Below are 23,319 nucleotides of genomic sequence, written 5' to 3'. Positions count from 1 at the left end.
AGAGAGAGAGAGACAGAGAGAGAGAGACAGAGAGAGAGAGACAGAGACAGAGACAGAGACAGAGATGGAGACAGAGAGCACCCTAGAGGTACAGGTGCCTGTATTACTCTGCCTTTTTCTACTGATGCTGCATCAATAGGTTAGATCCTAGAGACATGATATCTTGTCTAAACACTATTAGTTGAAAACTCTTCTCATTGAACTAAGAGAAAGTAGCTATATATCTATATCTATATCTATATCTATATCTATATCTATATATACAAATTGGACCTTCATTTATATCCCCCTTTTTGTTTACTTTTGTCAGAGATGGGTATTCCACTGTCATTCATATATTGTAGGTGCATGAATTCAGACCCACATGTACAAATATCATATAGTCTCCCTAGTGTAAGAACTCAAAAGAAGAAATAAAAATAGAAAGTTATGACACAACTAAATGAAAAGTGAGAACTTAAGGATTAAACAACAAAGAGAGGGCAAGAAGAAACGCTAGGAAACATGGCAGGGGCAAAACCAGACATTTATATACACAAGATGGCTAAGGCAATGATCCTGAGAATCTTCAGCAGGTTTTTGAAAATAGCAGTTAATTGGTAGGATTGTCACCTTGACTAACTATATATGCTGATACCTGTGAGCTAAGCAACTGCACTGAAAATAGCAATGTTTAATGCTAGGGCCATACCTGGAATCCCCATCATTCTGGTCTTCTAAAAGCGTACTGCTTCTAATGTCATATCATTTACTGCTACACTCTCTCAAGTAAATGGTTGTTCACTATACAGTTTGAAATGGTCTTGTGCTAACGTTTTGTAGCCCGCAGGCTGGTCTTGAACTGCCACCAGTCTTCCTATCTCAACCTCCCAAGTTCCTAACCTTTTGTCTTTTTATCTTCACAAATCTAGTGATCTTAATTGTGTTGCCCTGACTGAAAATTTCACCATTTGTTCAAAAGAATAAAATAGGATTGGGAATGATTCCATGAACCCACCTTCTGAATGGCACCTCCAAGGTTAGATCCTAGAGACAAATCATTGTGAGGAATAAAGTCTACCACTTGATCTCACTAGAAGAGCAAGATGCAACAGCCCAGAAGTTACAGAGCCGTGGGAAACTCCATTTCTTTTCAAGCCAATTCTTCATCTCTGGAAGGCTCTAATAATAATCCCTGCTTCACAGCAGATTAATTCTTAAGTGGGATCAAATGGGGCAATGTGTATGAAGCTCTCACCATGGTGCCCGGCACACAGTTAACACTCACTCAGGGGAAGCTGTTGTTGTCATTGTTATTATTTTGAATGAGTCACAGGGGTGAGTCTTTGCAACATCTTCCTTCTCTTTTCTCCTTAAGGGGCCTCTACCCAGAACTCTAACACCATGGAGCCTGAAAAGCAGGTGGACAGCACTGTGAAGATGGCCGGTGTGATTGCTGGCCTCCTCATGTTCATCATCATTCTCCTGGGTGTGATGCTCACCATCAAAAGGAGGTGAGTTTCTGGCTCTGCCCTGAAGTCTCCACAGGCCCCACTTGGATACACTGCATGACTGTTGTGCATCTAAGTCATTGTTCTGTTGATCACTGCCCCAGAGAAATTATCTGGTATGATGGTGGAGGTCCTGAGACTGCTTGTACGGTTGTTTGGAGGGTGTGTGCTCTCTGCTTGGCAAGTGACCCTAAGCAAAACGGTTTCTCAAGGGGCCAGCGACTCTAATGGTAGGGCCACCATGATGTAGCATGGGCTTCTATGCATTACAAAGCGAGTCTTCTTGAACAACTTCTCTGCTGTGGTTGATCATGCCATCAAGGCAGCTTCACCTCCCCCAAGAACACAGATCAGCACAGAAATAGGTCCAGAAAAGTAATGCCTCATCCTTTTCATCTCCATTCATCCTTGATACCCACTGATCAAGTAGCAGCCTCCAAGTTGCCCTCAAAGCCTCTAAGGAGGTCAGAGACCCAAAGACTCTCTTATTCTGTGCTTCTCCATAGTCTATGTCCTGCCAACATTCTTTTCTCACTGGTTTTTTTATTCTTTTCACTTCTCAACAGGTTATTTCCCCAGAAACCTCTGGCCAGTTAATGGTTTTCTCATATTATGCATATTTCCTGAAAATCCTGTTGCTCGGGAAGCAGAGGTATAAATTATTCCCTTATTCCCAGGATCATATCTGTAGGCTAGAGGCTAACCTCGGGGAATTACAGGGAGGGAAGGAAATATAAGAGTAAATGTTAGCTACAACTGTCCTTGGAATTCACTGGTTCTTCCTCTAAATAAGGCATTGTCCTTACCACCTGTCCTTATCCTCTCCCTGTCCTCACATTGCCACACTTATTCCCCATCTCCCTATCTTCCAAATTTATTCCCCAGGGCTCTAATCTTAATCTCCATCTTCCCTCTCACTAGCCAGGACCAATAAAGCATTTATGTGCATTATAATTATAATGTCTTGCAAGGTGCTCTGCCTCCAGGGAAAATACTCATATACATTATTAACCAAACTAACATCTCAGCCTGAAGCTCAAGGTCTAGTGACACACCGAGTACAGGACAACTCCAAGAACAAAATTAAAGGGCTTCCTTCCACCTGTAAGTGAAAGACACATGTGAAACTTATGCTCACTGAATCAAAGGAACAAAATGTGTCAAAGACTAATTTCTGCTTCTATCTGAGGAGTTACATTAATGTGAGTGAAAATAAAAATTAAAAGCTGTTTTCCCATTTCTAGACTCTAAAGATTTAGAAATATAAGGATGTCCACCATATATTGCAGTGTGGTTGGGCTTCTCTTTCTTGGCTATGTAGGCACCAGAATGCCCCTGTGTCTCTCTCATGTGGTTCTGCTTTGAATGAGTCAGGTTTCCTCTGCCAGGTTATCTTATTATTAAAACATTGTCTTTTCTTGACATTTTTTTCCTAGCATGATCAGCTCTTCTCTCAGATGACTAGAAGGATGGCTTATAAGCTAAAGTTCTTACCCAATTCCTGAGAGAGAGACAAGGAAGAAGAGAATACACTGTGACAACACTAGGGACAGGAGGCCCTTGAAGGGCTAAAGGGAGCATGCCGTAATTATATCAGTAGTAGCAGCAACAGCAGCATCAATAAAACATATCTACTTTGTATGTCCCAGGATCTGGACAATAGCTATTATAGAGGTAGAACATCAGCTTTGATTTTGCTTAGGGCAGTAAACATACTGCACATATAAGATCACTGACATGTTTCTTAAGTCACAGATGTATTAGAGGCAGAGGTGAGTTGGGGATTGTCTACCTGGAAAAAGTGACCAGTTTAATAGAGTTGAATATCTCTTTGATAAACCTGTGATTTTCTTATTCTTTGCTACTGATTTGTAAGTCAGATATACGCTTCCAATTTTGCTCTTTCTAAAGCCTGGCTTAATCCACATCACCGTTGTCTGTGAGTCTGTGAAGAAATTTCACTTCCTTCTCAATAGCTATTTCTGAAATGTGTGACATTCTGGGAGAGAGGGGAGAGCTTTCTGTTTCTAGGGTAGGAGTGAGTATGAAGTGAATCTTTCATGTGGTTTTAACCTCCTGCCGTTTAACATCATCTCTCCTCTCTGTAACACTGCTCGTCAGATGCAACCAACAGGTGGTCCATGATCACCATTTCTTCAAGAGGCAAAACTCAGGCACTTGGTGTTGTGACAGCGTCACAGTGAGGCTGCGGTGGGGCTGGGGGCTGATCAGTGTTTACATATAGTGTGGGTATTTGGGGTAAATGAGACATTTTGGGGGATTAGTTGACGGGCACATTTTACAGATGGGTGTGGGGAGGGGGAAACGTGAAGTAGAGAAGAGGAAAAGAGGGGGAGAGGGGAAGGGAGGAGAGAGGAATTCAACATAAATATGCAATCATTCCATTAACCTGCAGTCTTCCTCTGTCTCGTAATCCCTCAGATGACAGTGGTGGGCTTAGTCACCTCCTTCACTTCCTTGTGTCCCTTCCAACCTCAGCCCATAAATAAATGCAAGAAACATTGGTCAACAGAGGCTATTACTAATGTAGCATTGTCACATTACTATCCATAGCTACCTAAAAGGAAGAGGAACTAAGGGAAAAGCAACTTCTCCCAAACAGCTTCTGGATCCAGGAATTGTCTAAAACCAAACAACTGCCATCTCCCCTAGCGTAAGCTCACTCATCTCGCTGCCCTCCACAGGCAGCGGCTGTCTGCTTTGTCTGATTCTAATGGATGAGGCTGACAGAGTTTTTCTAAAGCTAGAGTCATGGGTGTTTCCAGGAAACCTAGGTGTCCTCAGCTTCTCCCCCTCAAGGTTTGCCATCATTGACCTCATGGCTCCCTTGAAGTTCTCCAGAGTCTTTCTTTTCCTCTTCAAGGTTTCATTTTGTGACACAGAGCTAAAAAATAAAAACAAAAAACAGATAGAGAATAGCCTTGAGGTGCAAAGACTGAAGAGAAGAGCAAATGGGAGAAACTAAATTAACTGACATTTTATGTAACTGGAGCTGGGGAGAAAGGAGAGAAGAAAGGGAAGAATACAACCAATAAAGTCTGAGGGACATTGTGTTGTTGCCTGGATTTGTTTTGTAATGAGAAAGGGGTCTAGAAATGTGAAAAGCAAAAAGGGAGATGAGGGTTTGTAGGTGATTTAATGAGGTTTCCTTAGTGTTTACAAAGAACATAAGTTAAAGTTTGGAGTCTCTTTTATGCTACCCTTGGCTGTTTCAACTGGGCTTCTTTGAATGTGGGACCATACATAACCGAGACTCCACGGAGTTAGATGAGCATTATCAGAAAGAAACCTAGACCCCTCCCTTATAGTTGATCACCTACCAGTATGGTTTTAGCCACATTCCCTTCAAAATATCCAATCACATACTGTCACTAGTCAGTAGCCCTATCTCTTTCTCCTGGATCTACTGATTGTCTTTACACCTCAAAATTTTTTCAGAGAGGTAGCGTGCCATGATGTAGGAGCCCATGTTTTGCTTCTGTGAGCACCATACTGACTCTGGGTGTGGAGAGTATCTCGGTTACTTTTCTCTCATTGCTGGGACAAATACCTGACACCCAAAATTAAGAAAGTAGGGGTTTATTTAGCTCACAGTTAGTGGAGGTTTCAGTCCATACTCAGTGGGCTCCAAGGCAGACTGGCACACAGCAGAGGGCAGCAGCTCATGGCAGTGGAAAACAGCAAAACAGCAAGAGCAAATGGGAGCAGTAGTGGTAACAATGGCCACAATGGCCACAGACCACAAGTCTGTCTCTCCTAATTTGCATGTAGGCTGTCCACCCTAGACCTTGTGTAGCTCTCACACTCGTAATCCCAGCAGAATTTACACCCATAATCCCAGCACTGAATGAGGAATTAATCACAAACTAGAATTTTGCCTCATAACTGCATGAGACTTTGGGGGGACAAATACCATAACAAAGAGAGACCCTCATTATGACTGGGCCCTTCAGTCCTGAATGCACTTCATCTCTTCCCTCTTTGCCTTGGAATAGTGATACAGCCTCCTGCAAAGAAATAGCCATTGAAGAGGAAGTTAATTCATCTCTGTGCTTCTTCAGCTTAATACCATAGGATACTAGTGCCTTCGATGCAAATTAAGGTAAAAAACTGAAGTCTTAATGCCTTAACCCTACCTTGATCACAAAAGATATTTACTGGCCACTCACATATGAGAAGTTCTACACCTTAATGCCTGTTTGTGAGGTGTGAAAGTATATGCATATGCCTCCAAGTTTCATACAGTTCGGTTTCATGCTTTCAGACACAATTCCTGGAGCCTGAACATGGTCCCCAAAGCTTAAGACATAGCCACACACTTTTGCATAGCAAAATTTCAACAAGATTCTTTTGCAGATCTGTAACCTAGGACTTAATCAATGTCCTAGGTTGATGTCTGCATTCCTTTGCAGTTTTCTGATAAGAATTAGATGACTTTTAAAAAGATATTCTGAAGTCAGTTTTAGGTGTGTTTCTAGCTGTCTGTCTTTTCCACCCACCTCCTGGTCCAGACTGAGCATGTTGCCTTGATTGTCTAAATAGTTATTTCACTAAGAGGGTATATGGAGTACCTTTAGTTTAAAATATGCATCTCTGAAGGTACATTGATTCTGTTAATGCAAACACCTTGTAACTACCTACTAGAAACCCAAAAACCTGAATTCAGATTTGTATAATACTTTCGACTTGCTGGTCACCTTGGAGAAGCACCTACACAGATCTCTGTAAGCAAGATGAGCTCATGATCAGTATAGACTTTGTTTCTTGTACTTGCCTCAGGAATTAAAATGCACCATGGCAGCAGAGCCATTTACCTCACATATGACTATTGCCTACACCACCAAGCAATCTCTAAGCTCATTGACGATATGCTAAGAGCAATGTTGGAATCAGTACTCACACGCTGACCCAATTTATGTGTTTTCCATCTAAACTGCTGCTCTGTTCTAATTTTAGTCCCCTCATGGCCCTACTTAGGTCTGTCTACTGATACACTTGTGCTTTTAGAAAGAAGAAACTGAGACTCAAAAGAACATGCTTCTAACTTCTATGAGTCCTAATAAGACTATCAGAAAGTGGGCAAAACATAGACTGGAGAGCAGAAGATTCAGGTTTCTACAGTTTTTCATCCCTGGGCTTATTTTGTCCAATTTCACTCTACTCTGTCTTTGGTCATGTGTTTGCCTGACATTTCTTTTCACCTACAAAATTCCTATAACTCTCTTAGTTTGCAGCCCCAACTTCTTCTAAATAGGACTCCCAAGAGTTACCTCCTCAAAAAGCTCTTCCCATAAAGTCCCCACCCCAGGATGATCCAGTGACTTTCCCTTACATGCAGTGTGCCTAAGCCTTCCTTTATGTATTTATCACACTAACCTAGTAGTGATCAGTTCATAGGCCTGACGATTGAAATGGCCTATAAAAATAAAAATCTGCTTCAGTCCTCTCGCACTAGAGTTCCATTGCTCTGTAGCCTCTGCCCCTGAATATCTACCTTGAAAATCTCTTAAGCATTTAATAAAGTCCAAAGCATGACCTATTCCCCAGCTTTTCTCAATCTTTTGTCTCAAATTCTTTGACAGGTGCTACCTTCCATTCCATTTATTAAGAAAATGAATTTCATTACCACTACCAAAAAATCTTTTACTTCTGTTTGTACTTCCTGGGCATCTGCTACAGCCACAAGTATGGAAGCTGTTCCCACAGGGTCACATTTTATCATTTATTGATTTTTCTATCCTAATCACACTCACCTCTTCTTGTACATTCCCATGACCATTACAAAGGAGACCCCAAGATCTTTGGTTTTGGCCCATGCCATAAATTCTGTGGCTCCTCTCCCCCTGCAACTTCTAACTTGCATCTTCCCATCTTCTTGCTCCTGTCTCTTCTCCTCTTCTCTTTTCACCACCCCTTCCGTATATCAGGCCTCTATAGCTTTACTGAATGAATCTCTTCATTGGCTTCATCTTCTCTGTGGTCAAAGTAATGTGCCAGAAATGAAGCTCATAATCCCAACCTGCTGCCTAAAATCTTCCAATGGCAGAGCCTGGGAGATCGCTCAGTAGAAAAAGTGCTTTCCTGGCAAGTTCAAGGGTCGGAGTTCAATCCCCAGTTCTGAAAAAAAAATCTTCCAACGGCTTCTTTTCTCTTATAATAAGGATTTATGAAGTGGGAGGAAGGGAAGAAGCACATGTTCAAATCACCTGGAAAACTTTGCCAAGATATGCTGTCCTCTGCCTGCAGTGATTCGGGGAGGTCTTGAAATATCACTTCTCGGTCCTATGGTTTCATTTATGAAGTGCCCTCCTCCTCCAACAGTTTTGTTCCTTAGCTGTATGATACTAGACATTACTTAGGTTTAAAGTGCAGGTCTGAAGTCACCTGATCTACTAAATCTTCCTTGACATTCAATCCAGATGCAATCTCTTCTCTATCTGGAATTCCTCTATGAGGATCCACTTATGCCTGTCATTTGTATTCACACCTTCTCTCCTCTACTGCACCCTCAGCTGTCTATGCTGATTCATCCTTATCTCAAAAGTATTTTGTAGGCATAGGGAATTCCCTAAAACTATTTTGAATGGAAGATCCTAGTCAACTTAAAACGGAGATTTCACTCTGAACATAGACCCAATATCAACATTCAACATGAATGGTGTCCAAAGTCCTATAAAAAGTTACACCATAGTCTGAGTCTAAACAAGGCACAACAAAACAAAAGCAATGAGGTGATCACAAAAGCTAAAATAGGAGGTACATATTATTAAATTATAGCATGCTCAAAACCCAACAATTGAAACATAGAGTTTGAGGAAGTTGCCTGAAGTCACATGACTAAATAGCAGAGCTGGGTCTCAAACTTAGACAATTTTATGATGGAGTCTACATGCCTAAGAACATCATCTGAATGAAATAGAATAAAGGACATTCTGGGATGCTAAATGTGTGACAATTTTGAGTGGTTCATTGAAGTGGAAAAGCAGTCCAAGTGAAATGTGTCATGTTTTACCCACACTATTCTCAGTTGGTCCTTATACACAAAGAACAAAAAATATATTTTACTTCTGTTTGCACTTCCTGGGCATCTGCTGAAGCTACAAGTATGGAAGCTCTTCCCACAAGGTCACATTTTATCATTTATTGATTTTTGTATCCTAATCACACTCACCTCTTCTTATCCATCCCCATGATCATTACAAAGGAGACCCCAAGATCTTTGGTTTTGGCCCATGCCATAAATTCTGTGGCTACAGTCCTCTCCCCTACAACTTTCTCTTCACATTCCTACCACAACCATTCATCTAGAACAAATATTTAGCCACTTTGTTTCTTGGGTTTTCATATGTTCCTGCACAACTAAGATCCAGCTTTTTAAGCCCTCCGGAAAGTAGTATTTTTTCAATATCTTGACACTCCTGACCTGCTGGGCTACCTCGCCAGGCCACAACACAATTTCATCTGCTTAAAATGTCTTTTGCCCTCACTTATCTGGCTTCTCCTTGACTGTAAATTTCAAGCATCACAGATTCTGCTACACTTTTTCTGCTTTACCTACCTGTCACCACTTAACAATACAGAAATCAGTATAACATAATGGTTGTTAACACTGACTCTTTTAAGCAAATCTCCCTGTATTTGAATATCTGCCATGCCATTTACCAATTGAGGAAGTCTGACAAATTACTGAACTTCTATGATCCTAACTTTCTTCAATTGTAAAATGATAATAATGCCTCATAGGACTTTTCTGAGGATTAAATAATCTATATAATTTACTTAGAATAATATCTGGCACATAAGTGATAGCCTGTTATTTCAGTAGTAGTTATTTTACCATTGGTTTTATAATTTTCTTGTCTGGGTCTCACATCAGACAGGTCAGCTGGGACAAGCTCTCATTTGTCTATTTATAATAGTTAGCAGAGGTGGATATATAGAAGTCATCATGAAGTTTTGGTGACTTAATTATTGAAAGATGGATTAGTGGATGATGGACAGATTTGTGGATGGATATGTGGTTCAATGATTGAATTGATAAATGAGTTGGATTGTTTGTACACTTCATGGGACAAGTGGAGAGATGAATGAATGGATAGATTGGATAGATGGATTGTTAGGTGATGGATGGATGGATGAATGGATGGATGGATGGATGGATGGATGGATGGATTTTTGAGTTAGACTGAGGAATAAATGGTCAAATGGATTGTTACATAACCAACTGCATCCCATTAAAATGATATGGAACAGAGATAAACAGTGTTTGAAGTCAATCTGGTCAGCTATCTAAAAAGAAGATTCTGCAGCATGTGATTTATTGTGTTTGGGGTTATTGTTTTATTTTGTTTTGTTTTCCCAAGCACAACTGTTTTCTTGCTCAGGATTTTTCATTTTAGGCAATATGTTATTTCCAATATCACTACATCCTTGTAAATTTAGACCTTCAGTAAATCTTCTTCTAGGCTTAGAGGAAACATGCATGTAAACTGTTTTTGTCACAGAGTAAAGACCTATTATACTAGCCCTGGAAGATGTTGCAGTTTAATTGGAAAAAATATTCAATTCACAGAAGTCTGTCAGTTTCCATCATTCTAGGAGTTTCCCTGAAGCTAGATCAGGGATCTTTTGGTGACATCCAGAATAGCTCAGAAAAGCTGCTTGGAAGGTTTGCTCTGTGGCTTAAAGGTCAAGAAGGAGTCATACTGTCATGAGAAGGTGGCCCAGGCAGAGGTAAACCTTGATGGTTGAGAGCAGAAATGCCCACAAGATCAGAACACTGAGTCAGCCTGAAGCCCAGGAGTAGGTGGGTGCTGACAGGGAGAAGACCCACCTCAGGATGATCGCTTTGGAATTGTTCCAAAGAAACTCACAACCTTTGAACTGCTGAGGAACAACCTCTTAGAGTCTCAGCCAAAAATGAGAATAATAATGTGGGCCCCGGGGCTGTGGGAAAGCCTGGAGGAGGTCATGGCCTGGCATCTCTGTGTCTGGCTCGCTACTGATTAGCTGTTTGCCTGTTCCCTCTAAGGCAGCACAGCGGTCAAAACAACAAGCCTTAGAGTCTTGATGCTGTCAAATGCAGTTTCCTGCTGTACGAGCTTCAGCTATTTACTTCACCTTCTTGGCCTCAGTCACCTCATTCTGTAAAGTAAAAGTGATAAAGAAAACCTGTCTCTTAGTGCAGTTGTGAAGAATTCTTGAATTGATGTGTGATAAGAGCAGAGAACAAAACCTGGTACAAAATAAATATTACCTAAATATTTATTCTTATTTTACAACTATTTTTATTATTCCTAAAGACATGAACACTTTGTCATGGTGATCAGAATAAAAAGCAAAACTAGTGGTGGAGACATAAACATTCTTTTACACATTCTTAGTATATTCCAAGTGAAGGTGAATAAAGTTGAATTTAATGTAGACTGATATAATTTATATAAAACATTCTATATGTTACATAGCCTGTATATTTTGAATCTACTTTAGATTAACAAATCATAATGTTAATGGCCACAATTATGTTAGAATAGGTAATTATTGCCCCCAACCTTGAGATAGAGAAACCGAGGCTTGTAGCCATTTAGTGATTTGTTCTAGAAGATGCAGCTAGTAAGTGATGCTATAGAAATGCTGTCCTAGCTTACTCCTCAGGGCTATCTGATCTATAAGCCATCTATGTCAGACACTTGGTGTGTGCATCAGGAAACAGAGGGCTGAGTGGAGATTCCTCCAGGGTGTGTGACTTTTCCAGGATCTCTCAGTGAACAAAGCTGAGATTAAAATGCTGGCCCATCTGTTCTCGCCCCAGTGTCATTGATGATGTAGGAGAACACAAGTATTGTAGTCCATTTTCTGTGGGTATAACAATTCACTTGAGTCTGAGCAACATTTACAGAAAAGAAACTTATTTCTTATATTTCTGGATCCTCAGAAGTCCAAGCGCATCACCCCAGCATCTGCTTAATATCTGAAAAGGGCCTTCTCGCTGAGTCTTCAAAGGTGGAGGGCATCCATGGTGAAGCAGAACAATTAATTATGTGTCAGCTCAGGGCTCTCTCCCTCTTCTTATAAACCACATCCCCTTATGGGGGTCCTACCCTGACAATGTTATCTGATCTCAATTACTTCCTAAAGATCCCACCTCCAAATACATCAGCACATAAACTTAGGACATGAATGTCAGCATAAGTTTCAGAGCATGCATTCAGTCACAGCAACAGAACTGTGTAAGTCTTCATCAAATGGATCCTGAATTTTGTGTCTCTGAGAAATGACATGTTCAGGACCAGCCAGCAGTGAAGTAGAGGAATTCTCCTTCCTCTGCCAACCTGCATGACTGGTGAAAGATATTTGATGACTTGCCATCAGATCACCCAATTTGTATCCATCGTAGCCTAAGATTTTTCTCTCTCTTTCATCATCCAGGGCCACTGTTTGGTCCAAGATACTGAGTAGTCCTCTGGGTGGCTGGACCTTTCTGCATCATAGCTCATCGCTCTCAGCTCAGCCTCCCAAGGAGACAAGGAGCCTATGTCTCCTCATCTCTCAGTCACTTTCCTTGTGTGGCTAGAGGACTAGCAGTTTAAGCCTTGCCGGTAGCTGAGAGAAAGCTTAGAGATATCCCGGCCTTGGGGACTTTGGCTACTTCTTACTAGAAAGGAAGAAATCTGGGACACTGAAAGCATGTTCTTGTCTCTGTGATTATAAAGACTATCTTCCTGTGACAAGAAAATAAGTTAATGGTTGCAATTAGTCAAATAATCCAAGGGAGAAGAAAACTATTCTTGCTTATGGGTATTTGGGAACCTGAATTTTCTAGCAATTTTTCTTAATCCTCAAATGTATTACTTATTGTCAGGGTAGCAAAATCTGATGTGAAATAAAAACATTCCTATTTATTTTCTTACAACATCAAACAAATTACAACAAAGGGAATATCATAGACTTATTTGAGATTTGTGATTTCTCAGAAGCCAAGAGCTAGTGGAGACATTAGAAGGAGATTGAAGGCAGTGATTTTTCAATCTTCTTTTGGAAAGTGGAATTCTTAGGAGTGTGAAATAAGATGAAACTCCAATTTACAAACAGATAAAAATAACGACACTCTGGCTCTGTTGACCCAGAACCCCCACTTTCTCAATATTCTTCTCCCCACTTAGAGGATTGCTACTCAGGAGAGCCCCTGGATTCCTAGGAATACACTTTGAAAACTACTAGTCCAGTTCATCACATCTAAGTGACGTAGGAGAACACGAAGCACAGAATTTACTCAAGTTAAGGACTTTTCAGACTAAAAGTTGAAACTCTTCCTTTTTAGTACCATATTGTTTTATGAGGAGGATGAATTGTTTCCTGGTGGCTTACTATTATGTAAGAAATGAATCTCAAATTCTAGACTTAGAGAATAGGTTACTCGCATGAGTGTGCTCTTTGGGCCGGGTTTAAATGGAATGGCTTGTTCCAGTTCTATGATGTCAATGGTGTCAGATAGGATAGATTCATTAAATGGGATATTTTTTCCCTTTTTCTAGTCTCAGGGACTTTCTATGTGATCACTCCATTGTGGTGACCTCAGGGGAGTTGACCTTCTTTTCTGAAGACTTGAGATTTCAAGAGTGTTCAAAGATTTGGATGGAGCCATAAGGGTTGGAAAATCCTATAGCACAACTACTTCCATATTCTGTTGTCATACAAAGCCAGCCCTGATTCTATTTGGAAGAGTTAGTCTGCACCTGGGCCTGAGAACTGGGAAGTATAAGTCACTGGGGAGATCTTAGAGGCTGGCTATATGATTTAATTTCTTTTGGTATGGCCTTACCAAATAGATTCTGGTGCAAATAAAAATAATCAAAGGAGTTTTTGTAGCTTTTTTTGCTCACAGGAAGGAGCACTGTCATGCAGAAGAATGTTAGGCTAGTGCTAAGTGATTGCACAAAGGCATTCCAAGACCAAAGGATTCTAATTACAAGAGAGTTAGTTTTAGTTGACCATAAGCAAAAACTTTTGAACAGCCACCATAAAACTGGATTCCTCTACGTGCAATAGTGAGTGTCCCTATGATAAGAGCAGTCTCTTGCTCATTTTTTCTGCAGTTGAAAATTTTGGATTCTCAGAGAAAATGATTAGTAGAGAAACCTGCATCTCCTTGAGCTTAGGGATGCTGAAATAATATATGCATTTCTAAGAATCAAGATTTCACATAAATCTAATTCTTGTTTGTTTGTCTTTTCTTTTTTCCCTCTTTTTGGACATTTCCTTCATCTGACTGCCCATCAATATATAGAAGAAATGCTTATTCCTACTCCTATTACTTGTAAGTATCGAGCTGGTGTTAACTTTGGTTCGTACCCCATGAGGGAACCTATAGCATGCATTTCCTGCATCAACCAATTGTCTGTTGGCTTCTTGTATCAGCTTCTGTCTAAGTCATCTGTATCCCTGAAGTTTTTATTTTGTAGAGATGTTTTCCATTTTAAAATGCACTGTCATTGTTCAAGTCTGTGATGTTCCTGTCCTCTTAATTTTTCTCCTATCTTTGGAGACATGAAAGGTTGTTTCTCCTTTATGAATGCAATTTTTGGTAGAAATCCTGAATTACAGCAAGAGAGGGACCCAATCGTCCTGCAGGACATGTCCTAATAAGAGAATCACAGAACCTAGCAACTTCTAAACCTATTTGTGTCTCCTTGGGGAATACGTACCCTAGGGGATCAAAAGTTAGATAGGAATCCATTGAGTATTTTCATTATTTCAAACAGACTTCAGGGAAACAGTAGGAATCATTACTGCAGGTAGACCTACCTCATAGGTGGCAGAAATAGCCAGTATCTTTGCTTTAGGCTAGAATTAATCTGTTCAGTGTTTAGCATTAGTTATCTCACTTTATCAGTACATTTTGTTTGGAATTATAAATGGCTTCTGGCATATTAACTTTTTTCACTTATAGATAAAAGTGTTTTTATTAATAAAACAGATCTTCAAAATATGAGCATAAAGGAGAAAAGATATATAATAGACTCTTGATATCAAAAAGTTGAAAACCACTGAAGTATTCCCATATTGCTAATATTCATCCTGCTTTTTTGAAATATGGGGTTCAAAGGGAGATATGTGATCTCATTACATATGTAGCAAGCAGAATGGGATTAGAGTCAAAATGTATTTCCTACCACGCTATGTCTTATATCATCTCAGACAAACTCAGCCTTGTGAGAGAGCTTTCTATGGTTATTTCCTGAAACCTTCACAGATGAACATGGAGCTGATAAAGGGCTGACCCATCACCCTCTGCTCAGTAGGGCCAAGCAGTGATCAGATTAGATGGTGGTACTTCTACTGTCCTATTATAGGAGAACCAATAACTCCCACCAGCAGTACTGGAAGTACTAGAGAACTTCCTTCATTTGTTCATTCGTTCCTTAACAAACATACATGGAAGATGCACATTATGTTCATGTCAAATAATTCAAATGTCAGCTAAGATGTACTTGTATATAATATGGTATAAGAGTAATTAGTTGAATAAGTAGGCTTTAAATACATTCAGGGATAATAGTGTATTTTGAAATGCATTCGCTCAATAAAAATCTTGATCAGTGGGAACAGCATCTGCAGAGGGCTGGTGCTATCTAAACCCTGCTGTGTGTTGTTGTGATGTCAAGAAAATGAGCTGTAAGAGTCATGCAGCCCTGCATTTAAATCATATCTCCATCACTTACTCAGCAGTTATACATCTTGGTGCAAGTTTTCTAAGCACACCGAGTCTCATTTCTCTTCTCTCTCACTTGAGAGTAATAGCGCTAACTCATAAAGTGACCTTGAAGAGGGGGTCAGATCAATTTGAAAAGTGTCAGGCATGACTTGTGTTTAAGAAATGTTGGATTTCTTTCTTCCTCCTTTCAGCAAGGGGTCGTGGCACTCATGGTAGTTCTGGGAACAATCCTAGTCTTCTGGGCCTCTTACAGAGTCAGTACTCACAGTATCTATCACCACCTTAATGCCCCTATTCCTGTCTTTGGAAGCTAATTTTCTCTATACACTGTGATAGGCTTGGTAATGGATTTAAAGACGAGAAGTATAGAAGTGCAGGAGACACCTACACACATTCTTGAGATTAAGTTACAATGATAAGCAGAGGTCTTTCCACTGGTGCCAACGTTAAGTTCCACATTATAGACCCTATGTGTAAAACTTATGACAACACTGGGAGGTAGGAGCATATGGAAGAGACATGGAGTTTCCATGATAATTTCTATAATTTAATATTCACCAGTCCCCAAAAAAACCCCATGAGTGTCATATATTATATGCTACTCTAAAGAAATCCTGTATGAAGCAATATTCAGCCTTCTATCTATAGAGATGCCTTAGATGGCTAGATTTTTCTCTTGAGTGTGATTTTCTCATCCCCAACCTCCAAACAACACTTAGCCAAGGATGTGAACCATCCCCTGGTATTAGAAAGACTGAATAGGGAAGTTACTCTTAAATTATCAGAACAATAGAAGAAGAAAATACCAGCACATGCCAAGCATTTTGAAGGTACAGTAGCTGCCTGAATCTTTGTAATAGACCAACCTGATCATTACCATTAGCCATATTTAATAAAGTGAAAATTGCTCAGAGAAGGTAAGCCATTCTATGTAGGCCACTCAGCAGCAGCTGGAAGGAAGAAAGGATTGTCTTGGAAACAGAAACATGGGCATGGTAGCTTAGAACAAAGAAGATGAAGATGACTCTATGTGTTGGCTGAAAATGCTGTTGAAACTGCCAAGAAAAAAATCTTATGGAACTTTGGAAATGAAAAAGTAGAGTTTGGGTGGAAGGCACATAATTGAAATCTTTCCCTGAGAATATAGGTTGGATGAAATCAAGACTGGGAAAAGATTGGAGGGAAAATGGAGGAATAAGGATGGTTATGATTAAAGATTTAGACAAGAAGGAGAACTGGCAGACAGATAGCAGGGGGAAATTGCAAAAGCCAAGAAAATGTCACCACAGAAGAGGTTGGTCAAAGATACCCAATTCTATATACAGAAGATGGAGGTGAAGGGCTGGGGCCCAGCCTTAACATTCAGACTTCAAAAATCACTTCATAGGTTATAATGGAAGGGTGGAAAAGAAAGCCTGCCTGCAGGGAGGTCATAAGGACTGTCACCTTTTTCTAACCATTGGGCTGCAAAATAGAAGAAGAACATGAGATTGGCCACTGGAAAGATGATAAAGTCTTGGGCACATGTATATTCAAAGTAAAGGAGCCCATGGGGAATGGAAAGGCTGACAGAGCTGAAGGTGAATTTTCTATCAAAAGGGGGTAAGGTGTTTGGCAAAAGACAGCAGCTTAGGAGGAGAGGAAAAACAGTCCTAGTGAAGCCCTAGGACTGAAAGACGTAGAGATAGAGGAAAAGAAACAGAAGAGAAATAGTGATGGTCTCTATGACTTCTGGATTGAAACCCCATTTCAAATTCTGGTATAGACCGTGAATGGGAGCCTTGAAGCCTTGTTACTTGGCTTGTGGACCACAGATCACTAGCATCAACACCATCCAGGACCTTGTGCCAAGTAGAGCAGCTAGGGCTCCCACTCAGACCTGTTGACTTAGAACCTGCATTGTAATAAGATTCCCTGAAGATTTGAGAAAGCACTAACCAGAGTCCCAGTTGTTTCCTCTATAAATTAAAATATGATGCCCTTTCACAGAGGTTGACAATCATGTGGTTCCTCCAAAACTCCAAAGTTTTCCAGAAAAAAAAGTCTCCAACAAACTTTGCTTAACCAGCATCTTCACAAAAACCAGTGTTTATGTACTTAACAAATATGCAGGGAATGCCCATTGTGTTCCAGGCGCTAGTCCAGGTTCTAGAGACCTAGGAATCAGTGCAAATTCAAATTTCTGCCCATGGGGAGTGTCTCAGTTACTTTTTACTCATTGCTGGGACAAAATACCAACACCCAAAATTAAGAAAGGAAAAGTTTATTTAGCTGACAGTTGGTGGAGGTTTCAGTCCATACTCCGCTGGGTCCAAGACAGATGGCAGCAGTTCATGGTGGCAGAGAACAACAAAGTGCAGAGGAGGAGCAGCAGCTGCGGCATCTATCAAGCCTCTCTCTCTTCCTTCCATGCCCACTGTGAAGATCAGAGCTCCTCCAAAGAAGTGGCGGCCACTGTGAAAATCAGAGCTCCTCCAAAGTGGCGACTGCAAAGGCCAAGATCCTCTAAGGAAATGGTGCTGTGAAGATAGAAACTCCTCTAAGGAAGTGGGGGGCCAAAACCTTCTTAAACCATTTATATACCCTTTTTTTGCTGAGTCACGCTGGGGCGGGCCCTCCCTGCAAGGAGGGGGGCCCACACTCCAGGGCATGGAATCGCCATGCCGATCTAGCCAAGCTTCCAAGCTTCCAACATCTCACGTTCACACAATGTCAACTAGTACATGGAACTTTTTGGTGGAAAAGGTAGAAAAATTTACAACCATAATAAAAATGCATAGTATGTCAGACAGTGGAAGAGCTAAGGAAAAAATAAGCAATCCAAAGGATATTAAAAAATAGGTAAAGGAAAACTTGAGGAATTTTTATTTCTCCCCAGAAAAGACACCTTTGATTGTTCTCCCTCATCAAGAGGATCCATACCCAGGAACAGGGTGACCCCGAGCACTTTCTATGAGGAGCCAGACAGCAACTGTCTTTGACTTGGTGGCATAAAAGCAATCATAAATAATATGTACATGAATGAGTGTGACTATGTTCCCATAAAACCCATTTTTAAAAGTTCAGGCAGTGAGCCAAATTTGGTCTGCAGGTTATAGTTTTCCAGTCTACATCCAAAGCTTCTGAGAGTTAGGACAAGATGAAGTTCAAGATCCCTCTTGCTTTTTTAAGCTCCTACTTCTTGCTGCATTCTTTACTTGGTGTTAGAGACAGAGATTATGATCCTAGGTGTGTGCTGCCTATCGGATTGTTTACACCTAGAACAATCTCCAGACTGTTCTGAGCCTTCTCCTGCAAAATGGACCTACCTGTAGTGACCTTCCAGAATTTTGGTGAGGATTAATGGCAGAGACAGTATATGTAAGGTGGCCAGCACACAAGTAGGTATTTTGCAAATAAAAGCCATTATTCCTCTCTTTCTGGGATGACAGAAATGGTCCTCAAGGACTCCTCTTTGCCTTCCTGCAGTAAAGCAGTTCCAAACAACTTCGCTTGTTCAGTGTTTGCCTTTTTACAGGATGTTGAGAGCTGGCATGTGTCCACAAGTTAATTTACCTCAAGGTGTGTGATGGGCATAGTAATTATTTTCAACAGAGACATTTTAGTGTAGTGGTTCTTTAAAAAGCATTAGGTTTACCAACTGTTCTGGCAGAGAGAGAGAGAGAGAGAGAGAGAGAGAGAGAGAGAGAGAGAGAGAGAGAGACATACCTGCTTCACTTGTCCTTAAACAAAAACCTTCTGCAGGTCCCAAGGAGGTGGGGAAAGGATGTGCAGGCTGGACTGTCTGTATACTCCTCTGTGGGACTCCTGCGCTGCTCCTACACATTTCCTATCCCACACTACTCACACTTCAGTACATTCAAATTTTACATCTCCCCTCAAGGGCTAGATCAATGCCTCTTCTAAGAAGTCTGCCCTGGTTCTCTCCCTTTAGGGCACCCCATGTACACACTGACCTCTTACTGTATTTACTTTGCACCCTGGGCAAGAGCACATGTTTCTTCGGGTTGCCTCTTCTCCCTGAAGGTGTATGAGAATAGAATAACATAGACAGTGAGCCTTCCCGAGATGTATATGGAAGGAATGGAGAAATGAGATCAGATAAAGACTTAACAGCAAAGCAGATAGGGAGGTGCTCTTTGCCTTAAAAGAAGAAAAATGAAACCCATCAAATTTTCGACAGCCCCGAACTCCATGCCTTCTCTAATTTTGTAACTTTAAAGCACCTTATGCTTCCATTTTTGCATCTGTGTGACCTGGATAAAGTACCTAAGTTTTTTTTTTCTAAGTCAGATTCCTGTTATGTAAAGCCAAGATTCAAACCACATCCCTTGCAGAAGTTTTACAGAGATTCAATGGAAGTAATATTTATAAAATATTAATATGCCTGTTGCATAGTTAGTGCCTCAACCAAAAAAAAAAAAAAAAGACACTGCCTCCTTTCCCCAAATACACGTGCTTTTCCACATCTTTGGCTGTTGTAATCACGTATCATTGCCTCATTATATTTAAAGAGGCATTTAAAATGATTATATCAAGAGACACTCAAAAATTATTTTCTGTCATTTATCAGCCACTTTGAATAAAATGAAGAAAAGACAGGAATAGAAGAAAATCATTTAAAGATGATAAATATCAACTATTAAAAACTGACAGCAAACATGTTGACAGGCAAACGTCTACAGCAGCACTCAGGACAGAAACAGTACTGTAGCAGAGCATTTGTGAGCATTATGATTACTAGGCCCTAGCCTCAGATGGTCTCTCTTTGAATATACATTTTCTTTTCTTTTCTTTTTTTTGGCAGAACCAGGGATTGAACTCAGGCCCTTGTGCTTGCCAGGCAAGCGCTTGTTCTACTGAGCCATCTCCCCGGCCTCTTGAATATACATTTTCATAAGTATCTGGGATTAAGTTTTTGCAGTCTGTCTTTGAGGAAATTCTCCTGGCATTGGCTCACCACTCTGGTGTGTTTCTGTCCCTTTCCCAGCATTACTCCATTGTCTTTATAAGCTGTTCTTCCTTGCATGCCTGTTTCTCTTTCTGTGCCTAGAAAATTCTAATATCTTTTAAAAACAGAACATGACTCTCTCTCACTTTGGTGGCTTCTCTAGTCTCCACAGGACACATGCACAGTACTGAGCTTGTATCTTTATTATTGTATCCGCCCCCCATCCATTCAACACATTAGTTCACTCATTCATGAACACTTCTCCGATTACACTAACCTGAAACTATTTTCATGCCTGTTCTTTTATGAACAGGACTGTGTGCTATTTATCTTTTATGTTTCAGCAAGTAACTCAGTACTCAGAACAAATCAGGCATCTTGTTATTGTGTCACTGTGATGACTGAATACACATGGGTGGGTGGATATAGTTGGTACCCTTCCAGTTTTGTTTTAGCTCTTATCCAATTATATTATTCCATTCTCCCAAAAGTTAGTAATGTTCATTTTCATTTATTTTGCCATGTACTCATGGTGGGCTTTCAAATCACCTGTTTTATAGTTTGAAATTGGTTTCAGGTTTAGAAACATTGTGTTTGTACTTGCATGTCAGAATTACAAATGTGTAAAATTAACGAATGCTGTTCCAAGACGATAGATTATAAATATGCCAGTCTCTATCATGTATATGGATAGATTTGGATAAGGATTGTGACTGAGAGATGCTTTACGTTTATTCTATTGGATTAGAGTCTAAACACATTAGTCATGAACACCAAATGGAGAAAATGTATCAGTCAGAGGCTCTGTCACCTTAAACAGGGAAAATACAGATGACTGTTTTTCCTTCAAATCTGGCAAAAGATGTTTAGACCTCAATTGCAAGTTTATGCCCCAGTTGAAGTTTTAATACCAGCCAAATATTAATGATGCCTTGAGGCTGAAAAAGTCTGAGTAAAGGTTTCTCCTCTACAAGCACATTTGAAGTTGATTTTTTAAATGTAAAAAAAGAGTAGGGACATTCTTTGCTGACAGTGACTGAAATATAGTGCGAGAAAGCCTTCCTACAAGGGCACTCAGGTGTGCTACTCAGATCCCCACTTTAGGGAGGATGGACTGTACTCTCCTAGCACTACTGCTGGTGACAGCGCTGGATAAGCAGCCACCTTCAGGACTTCCCTGAGGTTCTCCAGTAACTGTTCCACACAGAAATACAAGTCACCCCAGCTCCAAAACTTTTCATGAGGCTGATTTAATTCACAACTACACCTGCATCACCATTCAGTGTCTCTGTCTACCCACTCTTCCTCTTTCCCTGTGCTTTTGATTTTTCATCTACAAGTAAAACTTCCACCAATATATCTCACACCCTTCAGTCTCTTCTCTCTCTCCCCCACTCCCTCCCTCTCCCTCTTCCTCTCCCTCTCCCTGTCTCTCCCCCATCCCTCCCCCTCTCTCTCCCCCTCTATTTCCCCCTCCCCCTCTCCTTCCTCATCCTTCTCTCCCTCTCCCTGTCTCTCTCCCTATCTCTATCTCCCTTTCTGTGAATCTGATGTTAGAGAACACAACCTGTGGCACTGCTGTCAGCCTTTCCTTCAGTTGACCCCTGGGGAAAAAAATGGGTTAGCGTATCTGACACACATTCTTCAATGCCTATGGACACTTTCCATGCCAAGTGACTCCGGTCATTATTTTGTTGCCTGTTGATGAGGAATCAACTCTAAAAGTCCTTCCTTGGGCAATCACTTACTCTGGCATTTGCTGCCCGTTGGTGCTTATGCTGGAGATCTTCCCACAGCTCCTGCCTCAGAGAGCTTCAGTAATGTCTTTCTGCTGAAACAGACATAAGAAAGACCCAGGGTTTGAAGTGCCCAGCCACAGTGCCACTTAATGTATCTCCGGAGCAGCAGTGTGTTTGTATCTGAAATGTCACCTTCAGCAAACATCCCTAAGGTGAGAATGATATTTTTCAGGTAGGACTGTAGCAAAGACAGGATTCTGAGATGCATAAACTGGAAAATGCCTTTCTAAGTGTTTCAACAAAGGACTTTTAATGGATGGAAGTGCTTTAGATAAGTCCTGCGATTATGAGGATGATAATGATTACATCTTACTTGTACATAGTGCTTTATCTCTTCCAGTGTGCTTTCCCACATACTACCTCATTGTCTGCTTAGGCTTGGAGGCATTTAACAAAGTCTCAGCAAGGTATTAGTAGATAGGTGATAGTGCTGAACAGAAAGGAGCCCTGGGCACTCTAGCTCCACAGTTTTAGGGAAGACATTTAACTCCCTCTCAACTTCAGTTCTCGTCTGTAAAATGGGAGTCATAGCACTGCCATTCTAGAACAGTTGAAGTGGTATTATCTTTTTCTTAAATTTTTATTTTATTTTATTTATTTATTTATTTAGTTAGTTAGTTAGTTAGTTATTTTGGCAGAACCAGGAATTGAACTCAGGCCCTTGCGCTTACCAGGCAAGTGCTTATTCTACTGAGCTATCTCCCTGGCCCCTATTATTATTTTTTTAATAATTTTATTGAGAAACAAATAGCAATGAGACAGTTTCAACACTGATTAGTAGGACAGTTTTAGTAATTAATACATTGCATATTGTTGTCTTCATAGTGGTTATTCATAGTCTTTCAATCGTAAGTACTTACTAAGCAATTCCCCTGTGCTAAATATGAAGTGGGTTTTGAGTATTTAGTAAGACATAATTTTCTCTCTAGGTGCTTGCAGTTTAAAGGGACGTGGGGATACCAAGAAAAGTTATAAAGTGATGTTATGAATGCATGAACTAGAAAGCCAACATTTTGGCCCTAGCCTTCCAAGGTCAATTAAGACTCAGGACATATGAGAACTTGTACTGAAACGTCATGTAACTCGGTGGTGTCCCAAATTTTCTGATCAAGGAGGTTATGGGGCCAAAGAGGAAAGTGATTGATGATGTAGTGTGTGCCTAAGGAGAGTCACATGGAGAGAAAACATTCTCTCAGGCTTTCACAGAGAGCACATTGGCCAAGCAATGGCCGTGACTCATCCACATGGCTGACACTGACAAAGATCTACAAGCTAAGGTACAGGATCTCAGGATAAATCCTGAGCAGATTTGACTGACCTTATCAGATCCAAAAGCTACCACTC

At 40.6% G+C, this 23,319-nt stretch overlaps 1 protein-coding gene across 1 annotated transcript in view; it reads left to right on the top strand.

Annotated features, from left to right (window-relative positions):
* Ptprt (protein tyrosine phosphatase, receptor type T) overlaps positions 1 to 23,319 on the top strand; it is an 868,923-nt gene that overhangs the window by 702,727 nt on the left and 142,877 nt on the right. Inside the window, exons 14-15 of the mRNA XM_023714963.1 lie at positions 1,358 to 1,493; positions 13,798 to 13,827. Coding sequence (XP_023570731.1) covers positions 1,358 to 1,493; positions 13,798 to 13,827 — 166 coding nt within the window. The remainder of the gene's footprint in view (positions 1 to 1,357; positions 1,494 to 13,797; positions 13,828 to 23,319) is intronic.

The sequence above is a fragment of the Octodon degus genome, unplaced genomic scaffold (assembly GCF_000260255.1).
Source record: "Octodon degus isolate 3935 unplaced genomic scaffold, OctDeg1.0 scaffold00037, whole genome shotgun sequence".
NCBI lineage: Eukaryota > Metazoa > Chordata > Mammalia > Rodentia > Octodontidae > Octodon > Octodon degus.
This window is presented reverse-complemented; position numbering and strand designations above follow the sequence as displayed.